General features: G+C 35.0%; 1 protein-coding gene across 1 annotated transcript in view; it reads right to left on the bottom strand.

The window, feature by feature from the left end:
* The window catches only part of LAMA2 (laminin subunit alpha 2), a 621,613-nt gene that overhangs the window by 36,359 nt on the left and 561,415 nt on the right, over positions 1-23,839 (bottom strand). The window contains exons 47-53 of the mRNA XM_017533228.2: positions 22,627-22,786; positions 18,925-19,049; positions 15,411-15,573; positions 14,594-14,738; positions 7,241-7,379; positions 5,194-5,205; positions 1,767-1,887 (exon numbers count right to left, since the gene is read on the bottom strand). Of these exons, the coding sequence (XP_017388717.1) occupies positions 1,767-1,887; positions 5,194-5,205; positions 7,241-7,379; positions 14,594-14,738; positions 15,411-15,573; positions 18,925-19,049; positions 22,627-22,786 (865 nt within the window). The remainder of the gene's footprint in view (positions 1-1,766; positions 1,888-5,193; positions 5,206-7,240; positions 7,380-14,593; positions 14,739-15,410; positions 15,574-18,924; positions 19,050-22,626; positions 22,787-23,839) is intronic.

Raw genomic sequence — 23,839 nt, forward strand, 5'->3', positions numbered from 1 at the left:
TCCTTCCTTCCTTCCTTTTCTTTTCTTTCATTTTTTCTCAGCCTTGCCCCCATCCTCTCTCCTCCTCTCTATATTTAAAATGAATCTGATAGACATGTTTATTTCTAGTGTATTTTTTTTTCCTTACATATGTGGAGGATATCACTCTGTCAGTGAACGTAGATCATCACTTTTAAACGCAGGAGGACTTTTTACTCTATGAATGTCCTAGCATTTATTTAAGCAAGCCCATGTAGTTAGGAATTGAAAGTGCTTAAAGTACTCATTTTTAAAGTCCTAGATTTTGTTGGAGTAAAAGCAAGGACTTCTTTACGGTAGGCTATTTTCCTCCCACAGTGTTTCAAGATCAGTTAAATGACACAAGAGTTGGTAAAATATATAATCTATTTTCTATTCCAATTTTCAAACCATGGAGTTTTAGATAGTTCAGATAAAACTACTGTGCAGACTTTTCAATATCTATCCACATCAAATTTCTGCCTCATATTTTAGTTGCAAAATAATTTCTGGTTACTGAAAAGTGCCTTTACAGAATCATAATTTCCACGTGCAGAGGCTATTCATTTTCTGGACAGTTTCCGTCTTCATGTATATATCTTTTGAATGTGAATGAGAGTTAGGCTTTGAAGATTAAAACTTGCAGTAAAACTTTCTTAAGAGGCCAGTATGGGTCCTTAGAGTTTTCATTCTTAATATATTTTCCTTTTATTATTCCCAGACTTCTCAGAGTGGGTGTCTATGGCCTATTCCAAACTGGGGTCTGTAGGTATGAGCAATGAAGACCCTGAAAGTTCTGTTCCAGTCTTTAAACCTCATCATTCAAGTGCTGGACTCACTTTTTCCTTCACTCACATTTTCCCTTCATTTCCCTGAATTCTATTGGAGTGGTTTAAGATAATTTTAATTAGAAGCAGCAGCCAAAATGAATACTTGTATTACAGTAGAATAATTAAAAATGTATGAGAATGATATATTTAACATTTTCATTCTAAAAACAAGTTCATCACTATTGAGTTTCTATAAAATTCTCACTAATATTTGCTGTTGACTATTGACTCTTGGTTATAGATATTTTAAGTGTAGAGCTATGACCTGGGTCTTTCTCACATATGGGTCAGTGTCAACAGAAGAAATAGTGCAAAATAGTTAAATGAAAATAGGGGAATGCTAGGATGTTTAGCATCAAATAAGAGATACTGAGGATATCAGCTAACAAAGGACTTTGCAGCATGTCATACACAAGTCTTTGCAGAATTGGATGCCGCAGGTCCCAGTCTATGTTATTTCACAGACAAGGGAGCTAGACTTCGAGGTTGTGGACAATATGCTGTGCGCTAATGGTTACAGTGTAAATTACCACTTGCTATTTGTGTAAACTCGAATGGTTCCAGGAAAAAATGTAAGGTTGCTAATAGAGGTATATGCAACACAATAAAGGTAAAATAAATCTAAAATGGATGCCAAAAATGAGGAAAAGAGAAAAGTAGGGTTGGAAATAAAGAGAGAAACAGAAAAGAGATTAATATTAATGATATGTGCTATGAAGAGTATACATTTCAAAAATTGGATCACAATTCTGAGACTTCATAATACCATTTCTATCATCATAATTTAGAAAATATGTTAATCTTGCTTTATCGTTTAAGAGTAGGATGAGTAGAAATCTAAAATATATTAACAAAAGACTGATCCTTGTAGAAGCAGCCACACTAAGTAAGTGAAATCTGACATAAATGTATTTAGAGAATCATCAAAAACAGACCAACCTCCAGGGTACATCCTTTGGTAACACCAACATAATCGGGACTACTGAGTATATTGTATGGAGTTCTTGAAATTTCAATATCTTTGAGGCAGCCGGAATATTTCTTCAAATTTACTTCTGGCCTATTGAATAGTCAAATGGAAAGCAAAAGCAATATCATCAGGGTGATGGTAGTGTAGTCTCTGACTACTGGAAGGAAGCCTTATGGAGCAGACACATGCAGACACATGTCTATCAAACTGTGCACACCTATACCCAGCAAACTCTGTTTCCGTTATCTACTGGTTGGTCTAATTGGATGTAAATACTATCCTGTAGAAGGAGTCTTTTTGTAGTTCTTCTTCTCCCCTTTGACAATAATCTCACCCACAGCATTTAAACATGAGGTACAGGAATTAACTGACTTCTTATTAATGCTTTATATGTGTAATGAATTAAGTTTTCTTTTTTTTTTCACCAAAGAGAACATAACTGCATAGGCAGCATAAATAAACCATGTGCCAAAAAGTTTGTATTGCTCAAAAGTTAGAAAAAAAAATCTGAAAATGTTTATTTTGAAAAAGATTTTTTAAATTGAGGCTTTTTTCTTGGGAGATAGCTGAAAAATAATATTACATATTTTTTAAGGCTTTTAAGTAAAATAAAGTCTAAGCAACACTCTTTTGGATTAAATAGTCTGAAAACAGATGTTTAAAAATTAAGTTTAGTGATCGGGTATAGTGGTTCATGCCTGTAATCCCTGCATTTTGGGAGGCTGAAGAGGGAAGATCACTTGAAGCCAGGAGTTCAAGACCAGCCCAAGCAACACAGTGAGACCTTGTCTTTGCCCTCCACCCCAAAAATAAATTAGCTGGGCATGTTGGTATGTGCCTAGACTCCCAGCTACTTGGAGATGCTGAGGAGGGAGGATCTTTTGTGCCCAGGAGGCTGAGGCTGCAGTGAGTTATGACCATGCCACTGCACCCCAGTCTGGGTAACACAGTGAGATCCCTGTCGCAAAATTTTAAAAAAAGTTTTTTTTTTTTTTTTTTTTTTTTTTTTTTTTTTTTTTTTTTTTTTTTTTTTTTTTTTTTTTTTTTTTTTTTTACAGATTAGTTTATTTTATGAATTGACATCGAAGTCTGTAATCCGTATTAGAACAATAACAAAATAAAGCAACCAAATGCAAAAACCCATACATTTCATTTTTTCAATCAAATTGAAAAACGACTTTTACACTCAAACTACACATTAATGTTTACTTTTGCACACTACTTCATAAAATGTGGCAAATGTGCCAGCAGATTAGAAAATGAAGTCCTTGCCCTTGAGTCCAGATGTTGTAAGTGATCTGATTTCTCCAGGACTCTGTGTTGTTGTATGTGAAATGGGCATGATAATAATAATCACAGTATCTACATGATCAAGTTGTGCAGGTTTACTAAATTAAGGAACAGCCTTGCACACAGTAATTGCTCAATGAACAAAGGCTAGCAGAATGTCAATGACGTTGATACTTCTTTAATTATAACAGCGCTGTTCCACAGAACTTTCTGTGATGACGGATATTGTCTGTTCTGCACTGTCCAAATCAGTAGTTACTAGTCACATGTGGCTATTGGGACATGAAATATAGCTTGTTCCAACAAGAAACTGAATATTTATTGCTACTTAATTGTATTTAATTTATAGGTAAATAGCTACTGTGACTTGTGGGTACTATACTGAACAGTGAAAGTATATAGGAGTAAAAAGATAATTCTTTATGTGGCATTAATCAGCATTGGCACCAATATATTGTACTTGATAGGGTGATGATTAATTCTCTCCTCATTGTCCCATGATGCCAAGTTCCCTTTTTTATCTTAATGAAAAACACATGGCATGAGGAAAAACAGGTGGAGAAACAAATTAGACCTTGGCAGTGTATATCAGGTGACTTATTTCATATCAGGTATCTGTCTGTTTCCAGCCCCTACTCCTTTCTGGGATTTCTTTATTTTCATTGATAATTTTTTCTTGTTCCCAAGGTTTTGTTTTTGTTCAGTCAGTATTTTATTATGAAGAACTTGCCCAACTTGAGGGTGAGAATCTCATTTATATTTTTCTTGTATAATGCAAAGGAAATGGTGAACTTCCTTAACAGTGAGTGTTCACTTGCTTCTATATTTTCCTTTATGGAAAGACTGACTAATCACAGTTTTTTTCAGAGGTGTTGTTAATAAAGTAAATCATACCTACAAGTTATGTAGTTCATTGCTTTGTGGAAACACAAAGAACCATTCCACAATATGATTTAGTAACCTCAATATTAGGACAATCACAGGGGATAAATAGACACATAAGGTGACTGGACTCAGTGGTAACCACCGGTCTGTTTCTTGAGGGTCACCACTCAAAGACAAAATGACAAAGCTACAGAGTGCTCTCCAATATATATTTCCATGAAAGCCAGCCTTTGCTTTTTAGCCATCTCAGCAAACATAGCACAACTGGTGGTCTGAAAACTGTATCATGATAAAACACATGGTTTATTTTTTCCCTACTTTCATTTTTGTATATTCTATTTCTCCTATTGAAAAGCTAGCCTTAGTTTTAAAAATTTCTTGGATCAGTTTGGCTTTATTATCTTCTTTCCAGAAATTTGGCACAGCTGGGCTCTGACATGCCAAAACACCAGGCTTTAGCTCTAGCCAGAGCATGCCAGCCCTGCACGTCTCTGGGGTTTGGTTAGCCATTTATGGAGGCTTGCTGCTCACAGCTTTTATGCTAATGCAAGTAAGAATTAAAATGCTCCCGAGAAGCTAGGAGAACTATCTCATACTTCTTTACTATTCATGCAAATACTTATTTTAAATATAGTATTTCCAGAGATTCCTTCATCTGGCACCATAGCTAGTTTTAAATAAACGTATCAATAGATAAACAGCTTTGACAAGAGGTGCAAAGGCTGTGTAAATGTTTGCATATCTGCAGGCCTGCAAAAAGCAAGAAGGCAGTGGTAAGCATGTGAGAGCACAGTTTGATTCTTCAGCAGACAGCATGGTACTAGGGAGGCCAGAGCCCAGGTTTCAACCCAAGAGACCACTTTACTGTGTTCCCCAGAACTAGACTGTGTACCAGAAATCGACCAGCTGCCTTTTGAGTGTGTGCTGCTGGTCACCAGGGGCACTGTGCGCAGATGGTGGAACAAGTGAGCAGAGCAAATCTATCATCATTGCTGGTGAGACAACTCAACTTGCAGCCCAATTGGTGGCGGGTAAGCAGCAGAACGTTGGCCAGCAAGGGGCAGCGTGAGAACTCTCACAGAATGCATGGCTTGCTCGTGAAACATACTATGAACAAAGCTGCACTGGTGTTGCTCTGCTTCTGCACGACTGCTTTATCTAAGAAGCCACATTTACCCAACCCATGCACTGGAAGAAGGCATGCATAAATTTAAATTTTACCTTGCTTTCATACTAGGTAACGGGAAAGATAAAAAAAAACAACAATTTACTTTTAATTACATTTTCATTTAATAAAACAATAAACTTTAATCATAAATCTTTTAAAAATCATTTCATAGGGATCTACAAAGGAAAGAAATGCAGAAGCCCCAACAGAACTAAAAATAGTCACATACCCTTGACTGCAGTGAAATTAGAACTGAAATATGACCACAACTCACACTATTATCTTGGAAAATTTTTATTTTGAAATATGAATTTAAAGTACTTGTTCTTATCAATCTAAGAAATGGGGAAAATGTACTATGTCACTATTCTGTAGTATTCATGAATGGCTTATAAACATTGCCTCTCAAAGAGCTTGAGCTTAACAATGCATATAAAAATAATTTATGTTTGCCATGTCTTTTGCACTTTGTCATATTGAGGACCTGTCTGCAGGCAAAATAACAGGTAACTATGAATGTTTGGTTTCTTTATCAATCACAAATATACCTCTAAAGGTTGTTTTGAAATAATATGCCACACTATAGAAATATACTGTAATTATGTAATGCTGTACCATGAAAGTAAAAACATTTTAGTGATAAAGATTCATTTAACACATACAGATTTTACAGATTTTAACAGATTTTACAGACTTTAACAGATACACCTTTATAGATAATTCCAAAAATCACTTTATGATAATTAAAATCTTCACTAGAATAAACGAAGCTAGATTTAAATAACCTTAGTTTGGCTGTATTTAATTCACTCAATACTATATAGTTAATAATCTTGTAAAGTAAATCTTGGATTTGAACAACCACTGGATTCCTAGTATTTAGTATGGAGCCTGTCACACAGTAGATACTCAAGAAACATTTGCTTAATGACTAGTCATCTGGTAAATGAATTTCTAGGTAATAGCTGTGGTACTATTCAAATGTAATGTTTTTCTGACTTGGCACTTTAAATCTATTTCTTTTCTAATAGAAACACATTACAATGAATGAAGATCAATTTATTTACACTATGAAGCTCATGAGATAATTAGACAGTTGCTTCATCTATGAGTTTAGATTTGGGGAGAAGAAATTTTAGCCTGCACACTAGCTGTCATAGAATGAGACTGAATTTTCACTGCTCATTTGGGAAATATGAAAATAACTGATCAACATACTTTTCAGATACTCTGGGGTTTTTCAAAACATAATCTGTCTTTTTGGAGTAGAAACACCTAGACAGAACTTTTACATCCTTTAAAAACTACCAAACTAATTAAGCGAAACAAGAAATTAAAAACATGGTAGTTTGTAATAAACTCTTATAGTTTAACCAAATCAATTAATCCCATTATAATTAGAGTCTAGTTAACATTTATTGAGCACTAAGTACCATCCATATAGACTATCTTCTGTTTTATAACGAGCAGTAAATTAACTAAGTGGCATGTGAGAATTTTCTGACATTTTTTTGTTACTTTATTTTTTGAACTAACTAAATTAGGAAGCAAATGTGTCTCCCTGTACTGCTAGCTAAAATGCATATGTGAAATTAAGAAAAAAATGTTGGCATGGGCATGAGAACAACCAATATAGTTCTTGTGTTAGGCATATGGGAAAGCTCCAATATGCCATTATGATGCTAATGCTAGGCAATAAGATAGGTTATAGTATCCTGGAACACTGACTAATTTTCAGAATACTAAGCAATGTCAGAGTGCCATTATCTCTAGTGAATGTACAAGGAGAACAGCAATTACAGGATCCACATTCAACTCTGGACTCTACCTTTAATTACTTTCATAATTCTTTTCAGCAGGTGCATATAAAGGAAACAGCAACTCCAATCCATCTCTTCAATACAGATGTCGAATTACTCCTTTAGTTTCTAAATCCTGGTGTTGTTCTAACATGCAACATGATTTTTTTTTTTTGAGCAGGCCTTTCTGTAACCAGGGGTTATATGACATTCCTATTGTAATTAAACTTCAGAACTCTAGTGAACACAGCGGTCATTTAATTAAAACTTAATCCTTAGCTTTACATGTAAACTAAATTACCTCAAGTTTCTCAGCGTTGGCAGGCCACCAAAATATATTTTGTCATCTGCTTTCAAGTCAAGACCAAAGTTGTTTCCAGAAGATGAAGTTGCTATGTTCTCCTCCTGATTGGTATCTATATCTACAATTGATATATTGGCTATAAAGGAGATAGAAAGTTTAACATTTTATTTGAGTGATATCAACCACATCTATATCATCACTAATATTTCAAGACAAATTTGATTTAATTCTAGAATTCACATTGACTTTCTCAAGCATTTGTACTATATTTAGCAATTTAATAATTACAGAAACAAAAACATCAATAAAATACATGATTAAACTATCCCCCAAAGAGCGTGAAAATAATAGATTGAACACCAATGAAGTCAAACCAATGAAGATAAAAGAGATGAATTTAAATGGACATCAAAGATCCATTTGATGTAGTTTTCTATAATCTAGATAAGTAGCTGGAAAATAAAGGAAGATTAAAACATGCTAAATAACAGATATCTAATTAGGAATCAGATAATTAATCAGAAACATGCTGGCTCTTTCTGTATGTTTCACTATCCACAGGAGCTACTGGGATTTAGACTCATCCGCAAAATGTTACTGTTGTAAAATATGGTTGTACATGGAAGTGGAAGGGGATGATGTACAGGGAAGTGGTGGGATCCAGGTCCACTGTAAATTACATTTTAGATTGGGATGCTAAGCGTTGTGACAGAGGTACAGTCCTCATGCCTTATGGCTTTTCTCTTGGGTCTCTCAAAGTATTTTTAATGCGACGGAGATAAGAATTCAGAAATAGAAAGAAAAAAGGAAAGAAGAGGCACATCTCTGTTCAAACTGCATTGTTTAGAATGCAGGGGATCTCGTTGATCCCTCTCACTATCACCCCCTTCTTAGGGGTCAAGCTAGGCTTTTTCTGAATTACATACTTTTCTATATTTCTTTAGACTCAGCCTTTACTTCATATGCATCTTTGATGCATATTGACATCAGTTTCTTGAGGTGATAGATTTGGCCTCTAAATCTTTGCCTGATGTAGGATCTGAATTTGCAAACATTGGAAAATGGGCATTTGAATCAATGGGTTATAAGGGAATTTGCAAGTGTTTAATTTTTAGGATGCTAGTTCTTAGATGTTTCTGGCTTAAATAAATATGATAAATACTGGGTTATACAAAGGTAAACATATATCTTCTTAATTTTGTGGCTGCCCAGATCTTTCAGCATCCTAATATGCAATGCAATGCTCCAAAAGAAGGACATAGAACAAAAATATCTCCCAAATTTATTTGACCATGAAATGTTATTATTTTCATTCAACCCATCATCTTTCAGAATCAGCGTTCTTTGGAAAACACAGAGAAACATCAAATTCCAAAATTCCCTTGAAGTTTATAGCCCTATTATTTCAAAAAAATATATCTTCAATAAAGTCAAATACAATGCCTTATTTAAAAAGGACCAAAATCAAATACACAAATGAATAAACACCTCAAACCAGACTTTTGTGAAAACAAACAAGAAAAATACCTAAAAGAATAATTGTCCTATTAAATATAGTTAGCAAGTTAAGATTTTAAAATGGGATTACTTTCACACACATATTTTATTATTTTTATATACATAATTAGTTTCATATACATATATCTCCTTGACTGGTCTGGTGGCTAAAAGAAAATAGATTTATACAACTGTTTTCAAGACTTTTTCATACATATTTCTTTTTATCTAGATCAGCAAAGACATTTTCATATGGGGCTGTTGACTGGAAGATGAAAATAGTCTCTTTCTGCAGACCTGGTCCGTATTTTAATGGTGTCTGAAAATGAGATTCTGTCTCTCTATCACAGGCAAGCCAGTGACTGAAGGTAGTTTTCCTCCTTATCCATGAATGAATATATGCATTTTTAGAAATCATTCTAAGAAAAAATGATTAAAGAGCAGAAACACAATTGGATTGAAATTCACTGGCCCACGAGGTAACTTTGGCAGAGAGACAGGATGGCATATTTCTACTGACTTAAAGGAATGGCTTTACTGTGTCCTTCATGAGTGACAGCGATGAAATGGGCTCTACCAGGAAATGCTAATGCTTGCTTTTATTTCTTGCCCTATTTCTTTTCTTTACAGAATAGAAAAGTAGGCTATTAACACAAAATTTTATAGTTGATGAGTTCAGACGTGATTTATAAGTAGAGAGGGAAATAAAGGTTTTATTAAATAATAGACACAGAGTAGGGGCTTAACAAATAATTTATAATCAATCCTGAGTTGATATAAGCTAATGGTTTTTTTACTTTGGTTATTCTTTTTTCCTCTTTCTTGATCCACTGGAAATCTAACTGAGTGTTCTCAACTTTGATTCCATATCAATGCATTCGGGGGAAAGGGCACACTTCTATCAGTCACTGTGGTTGTGTAAATAACTCAAGGAAGACGGGGAACACCATCCTGAAGGACTGTACTTGAACTTCAAGGGACAGTGCTTTTACCAACTAGCTGAGAATAATTCATGTAAAACAAGTAACCTGGTCAGTGAAAAGGAGCAATGATCCACATTGCTGGAGCCTTATTTCAATTCCTTTCCCACTATTCTGTGACTCTGGTCTTGCTAAAAGTCCATAGGGACTTCCCTATATCCAAACTCAGTGGAGTCCTTTGAATATTTATCTTCATCCATGTTTATGCAGTATTTAATGCTGTTATCGTTTCCTTCCTTACAGGAAATTTCTTCTGGCTTGCAAAACGTCAAGCTCTTTGGCTTATTTGAGCTTTCATCCTCAATCTCCTACCCTGAGATCTGTTTTTGAACACTTTTAAAATGTTGATGTTTTCTAATGTCCCTTCCTTTGGCCACATCTCAGGCTTTAGCCATCTGGGCAAACTCAAGTTTATATGTATTTTCTATGTAATTCTATACAAATGTACTCTTTTTTGTCTACCTATTTGGATATTCATCAAATTTGTACATATATTAATATTTTCTTTACTGCTGAGTAGTATTCCATTGCATGGGTATACCACAATTTATGTGTATCTATTTACCTGCTGATGGATATTTGAGTTGTTTTTAGTTTTTGAGTAACACAGATAAAAGTAATGTGAGCATTCTAGTACAAGTCTTTGTATAAAAATATGCTTTCATGTGTCTTGGGTGAATAGGAGTGAAATGACTGGTTTGTATGGAAGGTATATATTTAGTCTTTTAAGAAATGGCCAATCTTTTCCAGCGTTATGCCACTTTATGTCCTCAGCAGCAGGGTATGAGCTCCAGTGGCTCCACCTTCTGGCAGCACTGGATGTGGTGAGTCTTTTTAATTTTAGACATTCTAATCACTGTGCAGTGGTATCACATGTTGGATTTATTTTGCATTTCTTTGATGTCAACTCCCACTGCAACTCTTACTTCAAGCATCATTTACCTCCTGCCTAGACTATTATTGAAGCTAATTGTTCACTTTGTCTTCAGTTTGGTCTTCTGAAAATACATCTTCCACACTGACACTAATATACTTAAATTGAAATTACCCTGTCACATCTCTACTTAAAATCAAGTTTATTAAGATGAACTGCAAACTCTTCAACATAGTTTAAACAGCTTCCTGTGATCTGGCCCTCTTGCCAACATGCTCAGCGCTGTCTATTATCACTCCTTTGAAATGTAAACTCCAGTAATTCAAACTATTTACAACATCAGCCCAAATAATCCATATTTTTATACATTTTATCTTTTCATATGATGCTTTTTGGCCTGGATCGTTCTGCAACTGCTTCCACCCCTCCTACCTATCCCCCCACCCCCAACCAAAAAAAGGCCTTAGGGCTCAGTTAGTGCCTTAGTTCTCTCCCTCCATAGTGTCTCCCTTGGTGTTTACTGTATCCTACAGAATTTGCTTACTTGTGCAGCAGGTAAGTTATTCAAGGGTAGGAACTGTATGCATCTTCAATGATCCAGCACAGCAGCTGATGCATAGTTCGTATTTAATAAATGTGTCCTAGAAGAGCTAATCTTATCAAAGCAGGTAGTAAGGTTATTTTGCCAAGCCTTTCTTCTCTTCCTTTTAAATTTAGATTTCACTGCTTTAAGTGTGATCTCTGGATATTGCTACTGCAGGTCAAGGACCAGATGCTTGTAATCTATTGAGATTGAATTTTTCAACTTTATATAAGAAGTCTCCATTTTTCTTTTGTGAATTATTTGTTTATAACACTTGCTTTTTCCAATGTGGTTTCCCAAATGGTTTTCTTTTTATAAGGAAAAATTAAGTATCAGAGAAAATATATTGGATATGTGCGAATACAAGTGAAAAAACAGCTATAGTTTTATTACATGTATTTTTGAGAAGTTTCTTCTCTGGTGATGCATCTCTCTCACACACCAGACATGACAGGGAATGGGAAACAACAATGGGCAGGAGAAGGCAGAAGTTCCCCATCTAATTTGAGAATCAAAATTCTGAACAACTGAACCTCATAAAGCTGAATTTCTTTTTAATGGCGACACCACAGAGATATATTAGAGAAGAAAGGAGAATGATTCATGCCATTAATACCCAAAAGAAAAATGAGAATGACTGCTTGGTGCATTGGACAGGAATATTCAGAAAGGCGAAAAGCAATGTGAGTCTAGAGTCAATTTGAAGGCCAAGGAGAAGACTTACAAATGAAAGGATATCAGCCAACTGTGTCAAAGGGATTGAACTAGAAACCAGAAATGGGACAGAAGATATTTCTGATTTCTGGAATACAGAGTAGTAACAGTGATGGTAGCAGTTAGTAGCTCTAGTAAAATCTGGAAAAATTAGACTTATTGGGGGAAGAACTTTCTGAATTGATGAAGTGTTGGAGTTACAATAAACCTGAAACATATTTTTAACTACTTTCAAACTTACATGATTCTGTAACTTGACCGTTGACTAACGATTCAGAGCACAGATCTTTTGGTTATTTGTTTTAATGGACAGAATAAAAGTTGAGATAGCAGACTGATTATGGAAATTAGCATTTCCAAGGTGACCATTTATAAAAGTTGTTCTCCTAAGTTGTTGAATCATTTTATCCCTGTTGGTTACACTGTACATTTACCAAGCATATCATTATCTTTAGAGTTTATAGCATTAGCCAATTCAGCCTAGAGTTCTCAATGTCTTTATTTTTATTTTTATTATTTTAAAATTTTAGATTTGGAGGTGCATATGCAGGTTTGTTACATGGATATATTGCATAAGAGTGAAGTATGGGCTTTTAGTGAACCCATCACCACACAGTGAACACTACCCAATAGGCAATTTTTAAACCTTCACCCCTCCTCCTCCCTCCCCACTTTTGGAGTCTGCAGTGTCTATTGTTTCCATCTTCATGTCTATGTGTATCCATTGTTCAGCTTCTTGACTTGTAAGTGAGAACATGTGGTATTTGATTTTCTCTTTCTGGGTTATTTCACTTAGAATAATTACTTCCAACTCCACTCATGTTGCTGCAAAAAACATGATTTCCTTCTTTTTTATAGCTTCAGAGTATGGCATGGTGTATATATACCACATTTTCTTTTCTCAGTTATCTGTTGATGGATATTTAGGTTGTCATTTTTTCTTTTATAATGCATATCCATCTTTTCCTTCTTTCTCCAAATCTGTTATTCTATTACTATAGAAGAGAACTTAGTGGGGAGACGCTAGACTCATCAGACTCAGTAGCATCCTAAATTGTTACAAATCTCAAAACTGCTGCTAAAACTTTACCAAAGCACAAATCTTAGGATACCACATCCTTTCTTAAAACTCTTAGAGTTCTCTGTATCCCTATAGTTTTCAGGATAAAGTTGAAAGTCACTCGCTTAGCTCATATGCCCCCTTATACACTGGTTCTGTTATCTCTTGGCCCCTACTGATAATTTTCTGCCAACATTCATCCATGTAGGCTATGGATTCACTTGTAGTTACTAAAGCATCTCCCAAAGTGTGTTCAGCAGAATGCTAGTATTACAGGAATGGAAGGATTTCTCTGATTAAAGAAATCTGGGAAATTCTGGGTTAAACAGTTAAACATTCTTCTTACTGAACAACTATACAGAGCTTCTAATACGCAAATGTGCATTGTGCTTCTCTTACACAGGAAAAATGTATGCAGCAGCACCCCAGTATAAAAAATTGCAAAGCCAGTTTGTATCCCACATGAGGAGTTTCTCTAGAGTTTCATGTTGGAAATGCAGTTGAAAAAGGATGTTATGCTCTCTGATGACTCCAGGCTTTCACACAATGTTCACTACTCCAAAATGTCCATAGTGCTTTTCATCCAGGTAACTTCTCATCCAACTTATACTCAGGGGCAATCCAGTGGAAACTGACCTCTCTGTTTGACTTAAGTGTCCCTCTTCTGAGATTGCTAGCCAGGTACACACATCCAGCAATTAGCTCTCTATCCTCTAACCATTGGTACTTGTCTGTCTCCCATTTTGATACAAGTTCCTTGAAGGCAAGAACTTAGAACTTCATTTAGTTCTTACATGGTACTTAGAAGTGCTTAGCAGATATTTGTTAAATGCAGAAATGAAAGACAGTACAAAGTTAAATTTAAATTTTAATGAAATGTCACATTGGCATTGGCAACATTAATTAGGCCTATTTATATTAGCAGAAGTAACAAAGTTTCATTTGCAGATATTGGTAATGCCATAGTACACAGAATTAGTGGAATTATATACTTAAATAGAAACAGCACTACACTCGGAACGAATAGGCTTGGATTTCTGACTTGGAAATCTTTTATAAATATGTCTGTGACCACATAAAAGTTTGAGTGTATATTTCACTTTCTCTAACATTGCAACAAAATACCTGCTAAGTGATCAGATAAAACAATGTTTGTGAAAGCATTTTAAAATGTCCCAGAACCATAAACATGCCTTGTTACTACTGACCAATTATTTACTTGCATGCATACAAATGTTTGGCAATTTAAATGAGCAAAAAACTGATAACTATGTCCTACCACCCCTACAGATTTTACTGTGGGCAGCTTTAAAGGAAACATCTTGGCAAAATAGGAAGAAAAGCACCCAACATTTTTCAAACATATTACAGGATATAATTTTGCAAGTTGTAAGACAGTTTTATGCTTTCAAATTAAGCTCTCAGTTTCAAAAGAAAATGACAGAGAACCATTTGGCTCTTCAATCAGTCATGTCGAACCCAAATCACCTATAATCTAGGCCAAAAAAAATGACTGTATCAACTTTTCACTGAACTTGTGAGTAGCTAAAATTATAGACAGAATCTTCCACTTGATCAGGTTCATGTGCACTTTGGATTGCATGATTAAGGCCCATATTGCATTATTACTGTAAAAACTTACCTTGTTTTTGAATTCTTGACAGGGTGAATGATTTCCATTTCCCATCATTATGGTTTTGATTGCTGACAACAGAAGCCATTCCCGAACCCAGATCATAACTGACTTTTATGTGCCCATCAGTGAGCTCCACACTCATGAAATCTCTCTGTTAATAGGGTAAACATACACCAGTGATTAGATACACAGAGAAATATATGAGTGTTCGCTTTTTTTGCGGGGTTTATATTAGGATCTTGTGGCTAAATTCTGAATATGTCGCCCTGTTACAGAATCCATTTTGAAAATAGAATTGGTGTTACTATTTTCTGAATTTTTGTGGCTGTGATATTATGATCCAAATGGTCACAAACAAATTTCTAAGACATACTCTTTTATTACAGTAGTAAAATGTGAGTTCCTTTGAAAACATATTAAGTGAACCAAAAGGTATGTTCCCTGAAAGAATTCACTAAGAAATACTGACCAGAAAAAAATGAGGCCAAAGAATATTTAGAATCACCTTTTCAACTTATGCCTCTGAAAGAAGATAAAGGAAGCATTTTGATGCTGCATGGCTCCATGCTGGGAAAAATTATTACTGTGTGCATTGCTTAAAGGATTATGTGGAGAGTTATACTGAAAATAAATAGTAATTAAATTGAAACTGCGATTAAAGTTATTAATGAAAATATATAAGCACTATCTGTATCACCTATTCTTGGTTGTCACATGGCCACCCCAGACTTTTAAAAAAATAATGGATAATTTTACCGATAATGGATAAAAGAAGCAAACACATTTTCAATCACAGAAGATCTGCTATGCATATGATCTTTACCAGGTCTCGTGTGGCAAGATACATCAGAAGGGCACTCGACGAAAATGTCCTGAACTTGAACATGACAGTGGAGATGTTGGGGTACCAGCGAATGGGACGGCTGACCAATGCATAGCCTTCTCCATCGAATTGAATAGTCCCCTCACTATCTTCCACCTGAGGACTGAGAAGAGAGGCATTTCACATGAATCAGGTCATGTCTATTTGGTCTGTCGTTATTCAATGCATCATTGAATAGTGATGAGATTGCAGGCTGTTGTAAGGCAGGAAGTATCTTAAATACATCTTCATTCCTTCCACATATCTCCACCTCTACTGCCACCATGCTAGGCTAAGTAAAAACCATCTTTCACCTTTCATTAGGAGTGCAATAACTAGGTCATTACTGTTTTTAGTGCTTTATGTTTTGCAGAGTACTTGGTAGTAGATAGTTATATTGATGCTTAAGGGTGTCTTAGAGGTATCTGGGCAAAGTGGTGGGGTTTCTGGATGGGCTGAGAAGACATTATTAAATTTCTTATATATAGGATCCTACTCTGAATACTTGCCTTCTAACAAGTTTTTCTGGAACAAATTAGATTCAGACAATGAAGGAGGCCTGTATTTTTTTTGTATGGTTTTTTATCTGTCTCCTTCACTAGAATGTAAATTTCATGAGACTATTTAAGAGACTATGGGCCAGGTCCTATGTCAGGCACAAACTCAGCATCTAGCACATATAGTACAGTACTTGGATCCTAGAATCCAGTTGATGTTTGTGGGATGAAAAAGATTTTAGTATAGCAAATTGCCTCACAGAGAATATATGTTTAATCAATATTGGATGAATAATAAGATAAGTCTTGTGAATACAACATTTAAAATGCTTTTTCCAAACACGAGGCTATTTTTACCTATCTCTCTATCTACCTGTCTGTCTGACGCTGTAGCAATTGTGGAGTTATCTGGGGGAAAGAGTTATGGGTTGGGAGTGGCTAAATACAGAGCTGTAGATCAGTCAACATCACTTAGTTCATTAGCTGTCACCTGGAGAAACAAAGTAGGTCTGGCTTTGAATTGGAGACTATGGGATGAGAAAAAATATGAGTCCTTCCAGGTATATTCTATAATGTTTTGACATAGAATAGAATAGAGTTATCCTATTCATTCTGAATATACTTACCAAAAGACCTCTACTCTTTTATAATTAATAAATGCTAAGCTTCTTAACTTGCCTTTTGTTTCTCTTTTGAACCTTGATGTCCGGTAAAGTTAGTACAAATTAATTATGCTATTTTGGAGCAACTATGTTCTTCTACATGTAACTCTAGTCAATGAGACCCAGGTGAATGTTGGGTCTTAATCTATTTAAAATATCATCATTTCAATGTTTAGCTAACTACATTTTACTTATAGCAACTTTTTTCCCTTGCTTTAATCTTAATGTGAATTTAGAAGTGTGAGAAAAGTAAGATACACTTTTAAAAATATCTTTGTCAGATTACTCTTTCTAAAGCATAACAACAATTTTATCTCTTCTACTGACTATTGAATAAATGCAGATTTCTGAAACTGACATTCTAAGGTCTTTACAACATTTTCTTAGTCTACCTCTTTTAGCCTCATCTTTTACGTCTTCTCCATAAAATCACTCTTGCTCTTTAGTAGGAATGATTGCTCTTTACGTTCAAATGTGATAAGTGTTTTCCTGAAAACAACAAATAAACAAACACCAAGAGTTCTATAAAAATTATTCTTACAAGTAACAGGGCTTCTGAGAAAATAGGATTGGGCCAACCACTAAAATCTTATACAACTGGCGTGGCGTGGTGGCTCATGCCTGTAATCCCAGCACTTTGCAGGGTCGAGGTGGGTGGATCACAAGGTCAGAAATTTGAGAGGAGCCTGGATAATATGGTGAAACCCTGTCTCCGTTAAAAATACAAAAAAACTAGCTTTTCCTCCCCTCCTGGTGATGTCTCTTCATGGCTGGGACTAGACTGCATTCATTCTAGTATCAGGAGGTTGTAAGTATCAATCTCTGCAACCTACAAAACACCCTATGAATATACAGGAGTACTATTATAATCATAAATTAGCATAATACTTTATATGTTGAAAGCACAAAATCTTTGCAGAATTGATAATTAGTGATGTTAAAGTCTCACATGACATGCACTGCTAAATGGATATTTAAATGCCTTAGATGTTTTGTTGATAATAAGCTTTTGAAAATCCTACTTAGAAATTTACCAAAGAAATGCTTAGGGAAAAGTTGGTGTTTGTTTGTGAGTAGTAGAATATTAATGTGGGAGTCAATGTCTTTCATGTATTGAAAGAACTTTACAGACAATCTTCCATGTTAGATGCTGTTGAAGATTATTGACAAAACTATTTTAAACAGTGAGGAGTGGGTCAGGCTTGCAAACTATCCTCAATTTCAAGTTGACAAGTCCATGATGTCAAAAAGAAACAAAGAGTTAGAAGTGAAAACTTCTAGAGAGATAACATTTTGGGGCTACTTTCTTCTATAAAACTCTAGAAATGTAGAGAAGGAAATGTGAAGTATACTCTTTAGTAGGGAATTTGGGTCCTAGAAGAAACGTATGCATGTCCTTTAAATTGAAAATAACACAAACTCCTTAGCACTTAATGTTTTTTGAGTTGCTGTTATGACATGTTAAATTTGCAGGTATTTAAAGTATGTTTTTTAGTTTTAACGTAATATAATAAAATTGCTTTAGGCTTGGGTGATGGGAGGGCTCTAAGATTTTCATGCTGATAAATCCTGTACTTCTAGCTAAATGTTTTATATTCTCTGTTCATTTTTATATAAAAATGTTTATTCTTTACATATGCTTAATATGATAGGATGTTAAATATTTTCAAATTCCTATTTGTTCTACTCTCTATTTTATAATTGAGGACACGTATTAGGCACTTTCCTCCTGGAATATCTAGGCCCCTTGTTCTCTCTTGAAGCAGAATCTTTAAATCCCATAGGTTTCTACTTGAAGCACTTGTAGGATCCCATGTGTCAACTGAAAAAATCCTGTAAGAGATAAAACCTGGGATAGGGTCCTAATTTTTTTATAAACATAAATGGAGTGAATTCATGCTCAGCAAGGCCTGAAACTTAATCAGTTTTGGGAAAATTCTCTTTAAGAAAAAAGAAATTATAACAACACGATACTCACAGACACAAAAAACCCCTTGGACACGAAGGGACATTGGAGTACAAAGAGACTAATCTCTTAACTGATCATAGTCAAAATCTCTTACCTTTGCAAATTTTATAAAAACATATGACTACGAAAATATACTGCTAGTATATCTCTCAGGGCCTTGGAAAATGCCTGCACAAATGCAGGCAGGGACTGGAAGATTCATTAGTTTTGTGGTAATTCCACCGCTGAGCATAATCATTTCAAACCTGCTCCACATCATCCACATGATAACAGAATATTATGCAATAAAATCGAAGCTTTTATTATGCACAGAACAGACCCTGGGGAGAGATCTCATCTCAACTAACCTGACAGTACATCCTTTGCAGTCACCTTCTTTTTCTCGGAAATTCCACAAACCTATAGGTTTGTTGTCAAAGTATGTTTCTCCCATACAGCCAGTGAATGTAATCACACGTACAGCATCAGCCTTCTGCAGAAAGAAATATCGTATTTGTTAGAATTTGGAGTTTCACAAGTAATTTTGGTTTATCCATGGGAGTTATTATCAGTAGAAGCTGAAGTGATCATTATCCATTCTTCCTGATATGCTGCCATTTGTACATATTCGTCTTTCCATCATATTATATATATATCCTTAGCACTACTCCAGGATGAGTCAACAACAGAAGAAAAGCTCAGTTATTTTATCAATGAATGTTGATTACTTTTCACTCTGGTGGTTTTCATCATTGGTAAATAAACACTTCCCAGCTTCTTACTTTAGGTGAGCTGCTAACCTTCTCCACAATTCTATTCTTTTGTCTGTAACACGAAATTGTTGTGAGAATACAATTAGATTATTTATGGCACCAATTTCAGTGCCTGACATACAGAAGGAGTTTAATAAGCACTAGTGCTCCTACATCATTTTTTTGGGGGCAAATTTGGGCCATGCATACTCAATGATTTTTCCCCTGAGATCAGAAGAAAGGTACATGCTGATGACATAGAAGAGATTTTTTAAAAGCACTTGTATAAATCACTCTATGATAGTACTGCTCTAAATTTTTAAATTTCTGTTCACAGCCAAGAAGATTTTAAATTCAAGAGAATGAAGAAAAAGAAAGCAACTTTGTATGAAAAGAGACCATGTTGTCATCATTTGCTGGTATACACAGCACAGGGCCTGGAGTCAAATAAAGAATCAATAAATAATCTGTTCAAATTCAATCCTGGTGTCATTTTCACAGGAAAGGTCTTAGGCTTGATACATACCAAAATCATGAAGACAGGGAATGACTTGCTTCCTCCTAGAGAAGTTGGTTGTACATTTAAACAACTTTTTTGGTATTGACGTAAACGTTTTGGTAAATGACAGATCACATATATAATGGTGCTTCCATAAAATTATAATACTGTATTTTTACTGTACCTTGTTTATGTTTAGATACACACATACTAACCATTGAATTACAATTACCTACAGTATTTAGTGGAGTAACACGCTGTTGCCTTGGAGCAGTAGGCTATACCACATAGCCTAGGTCTTTAGTAGGCTATACTATCTAGATTTGTGCAAGTACTGTATGCTCTATGATGTTTGAACGTTGAGGAAATTGCCGAATTCCATCTTTCTCAAAACATATTCCTGTTATTGAGTGACACAGTGATGTTATATTTTGGTGCCTATAACTTTAAAAACTGTGCCAAAGTGAACCCATATTTACTCGAATTATCTGGGAAAAACAGTGCATTGACTCGTTTGGTTTTTAGAACACACATAAGAAGACACTTACTGAATAGTTAACATTTTGTAGCTATAGTTGTAGGTTATATCCATCAACATGTACATCTTTCCACTGCTGTGACCACGTGTTGCATAGCCACATAGATTGTTGATCACAGCCCCTGACTTGCATATTGGAGTGGTCCTTGCCATGCTCTGTCATCAGTCTGAACCTCTTAATTTTCTAGAGATTGATTTTCCTACTTATGAATTCTACTTGCTTTTTGCTTCTTCTTGAATCCTGAAAAGCTATATTTAAGAGATTTTCCTGCTTATTTGAACGCTCATCAGCAAGTTCGTTTAGCTGTTTTCAGCTTTTGGTTCATATTCTGATGGGGCAGGAGCCTTGTAATTCTTGGCCAAAATGATTTCTTCAGGTTTTCTATAGATTACATTTGTTCATGCTTGCTTTCTTTTTCTGAGACTGACAGAATGCTGCTTTTGCACCAATGACATTTGCATAATAATTATTAAGGTACAATTTAAGATGTGATTACCACATCTTAGCTATTTGCCGTACGTTTTCTACACACCATCTCACTATTCATTGTGGCAGTGAAGCAAAATGTTGAGAATGAAGACCATTGTGCCTATTAACCTGTGTTTAAATCCCAGCTCTGCTAATTACTGTGTGACCACGGTCAAGACATTTAACATATCTCTTCTTCAGATTCCTTAACTATAGAACGAGGAGAATATTAGTATCTACTTTGCTATGCTGTGAATGTTTGTGTCCCTCCCAAAATTAATATGTTAAAATCTTACCCACCAAAGTGATGATAGTATTAGGAGACAGGGCATTTGAGAAGTGAGTTTTAGATGGTGAAGGGTAGGGCCTTCATGAATGGAATTAGCGCCCTTATAAAATAGGTCCAAAGGAGCTTGTTCACTCCTTTTGCTATGTGAGAACACAGCAGAAGGCTCCTTCTATGAAAAACTGGCCCTCACTAAACACCAAATCTGCCAGTACCTTGATCTCAGACTTCTTAGCTTCAATAACTGAGAAATAAATGTTTGTTTATTTATGAACTACTTGGTTCCATGGTATTTTTCTTATAGCAGCCTTAACAAACTAAGACGTATCTTTTAGGGTTGTTGTCAAAATTAAACAAGAGTTCATGTAAATTATTTAGAACATTACTTGGCATATAGGAAGAGTTATAAGAATGTTAAAAAGTGTATTATTGCATCCTACAATATGCAAGCAAGGTAGGTATTTTTATCATTCTTTTCTAGTTGAGAAAACCAAAGTCCAAGGGGTTAAGTGACTTGCCTAAGGTCATATTTTAGCAAGTGGAAGAGGAGAGGACTCAAATCCTGGATTTGATTTCAAAATTCATGGCTTTTGTACTACTGTGTGCTATCCCTATAGTTATCTATCTGTGAAGAAGAGAAAGTCGATAACATGACTATATATTACTATGTACTATATACATTTATATGAAGCTCTAAGAAATGAGGATAAGTTTAGCATGTGGTTTTGGAATCAATTCTCATACTTTAGAGTCACATCTCATACTTAAAGCAAATAAAATAACCTCATTCTGTATGAAGGTTGAGTCCTCATAAATTTGAGGTCATCCTTGCTTTTCACATTTTCTGACTAATCTCATCCCAGGGTGATTCTGACAAGCCCAGGATTATCCAGCATATTTGTTGTGCTCCTGCATCTCACCCACAGTGGTTTCCCAACACCTAATCCATTTAATCAACACAAGCTTCTTTAAAAGGCAGGCATTTTGCAATTTGAAATGAGCAAGGACTGCCATGAAGCAATTATGAATATTAAATGCATCACCCTATAAGAATAAGAGCAATCTGAAAACCAGTTAAATCTGGTTAAAAACCAGATCATGTTTTGAAAGCTTATAGCTCCTGTGATATTTCCCAAACTATTCATGAATCGTTTAATTAGATGTGAGTATGAACTTTATAGCACTTCACATCTATAAATCATAAATTGATTCAGAAGATGAGGTATACTTAAAAAACACTTTGCTCTTGAGGCAACTAAAACAAGAATATACAAAAAACTGATGCCATAGATAAAGACAAAACAACAGCTGTTTACATAAATACACAGAGGCTTAAAAATGTTGTGTTTCCAGGTTGAATATTCAAAGAAGAAAATTCTTACTCAAAATAAATTCATGTTTTCATAAACGCAAGTTAAGTAAAACATGGTCAAGTTTTACAGAGCTTTATCATGCCTTCTCCTGAAGCAATCATGTCAGGAGTTGTCAAAAGATGAAATAGAACAGGAGGAGGATGAACACATTACCTTTAATTGCCCAGTCAGGCCACCAACAAACAGCATTGCATTTGCATCCACATCTAGAATAGTGTACCCTGGAGGAGACGTCGAATGGTATGTGCTGGGCACAATGCTGGCTTTGGGTCCATCCAGGGCTCTCACAGAAATAGTTCCATTTCTCCCAGTTCTTCAAGGGTACATGTTGAAATGAAGGGGAGGAACATACAGAAAATGAAATATGTATCACATTTCTGGTAATTCCGGATTTAAAAGATATAAAATGCAGGGACTTGTTCTTAAGAATTTAGGAGAAAACTGGCTGTTTAGTTTCTAGCATTCCAAATTAATTAGATCTCAAATCAATACTCAGAGTCTGATTTTGGCTGAACACTTGTATCAGTTTCAGCCAGAACCAATGTGCACCATATCCTGATTGTGTGTGTGTGCATTGACATGAAATGACACAGCAGCAGTTAACTGATGGAATTGCTGTTGGTTAAGTGGCTTATATAATAATTTACTATTTACCATCACATATAATTTACATAAGTTTATATTGCTTTATTCAGCATTTTGTCTAACTTAATTTAGCAATGGACCCCAAATGAGCCACCCTTCTATATCATAAGCTTTGTAATTTCTCCTGAAATTCTTTATAATATCTTGCATCGCTGTTTGTTGAAGTAGTCTTCCTGAAATGACATATGTTTTATTGTCTGGCACAGCATCTTAGTGTATATAGTACAATATCCACCTTTCAGATTTCAGTGTACAAATTGCATAGAAGTTCATTTTTAAATTCAATTAACAGAATTTTAAAGTTATTATCATTTTATTTCATTTTATTTTTAAAGTGATTGATTTCCATGAGCTGTTAAATATGAAAATCTGGTCTCTCTTTTGAGACGAGCAGTCATAACAAAACTTCCGTGTCATATTTCTCTCCCTGCTGTCTCATTTTGGTAATCTTTTTATCTTTGAGGATTCAGTGTTAAGTGAAATACATGATAACAAAAGAATGAATTTATCAAATAAGGTTCACCTTCTTTAACAGAATGTATATTTTCTGAAAGAAGTACTGTACTTGATGAGTATAAATGTCCTTAAACCTGATTAAGTACTTAATTCCCTTAACACCACCAAACATGAAAGCACTCTGCCACTCTCTCTCTCACATGCACACACACTTTTGCTGAAAAACTTGCTTAAAAATTGCTTCTCATTTTTTTTTTTTTTTTTT

This window comes from Cebus imitator, unplaced genomic scaffold (genome assembly GCF_001604975.1).
Source record: "Cebus imitator isolate Cc_AM_T3 unplaced genomic scaffold, Cebus_imitator-1.0 Scaffold81, whole genome shotgun sequence".
In the NCBI taxonomy this organism is placed as follows: domain Eukaryota; kingdom Metazoa; phylum Chordata; class Mammalia; order Primates; family Cebidae; genus Cebus; species Cebus imitator.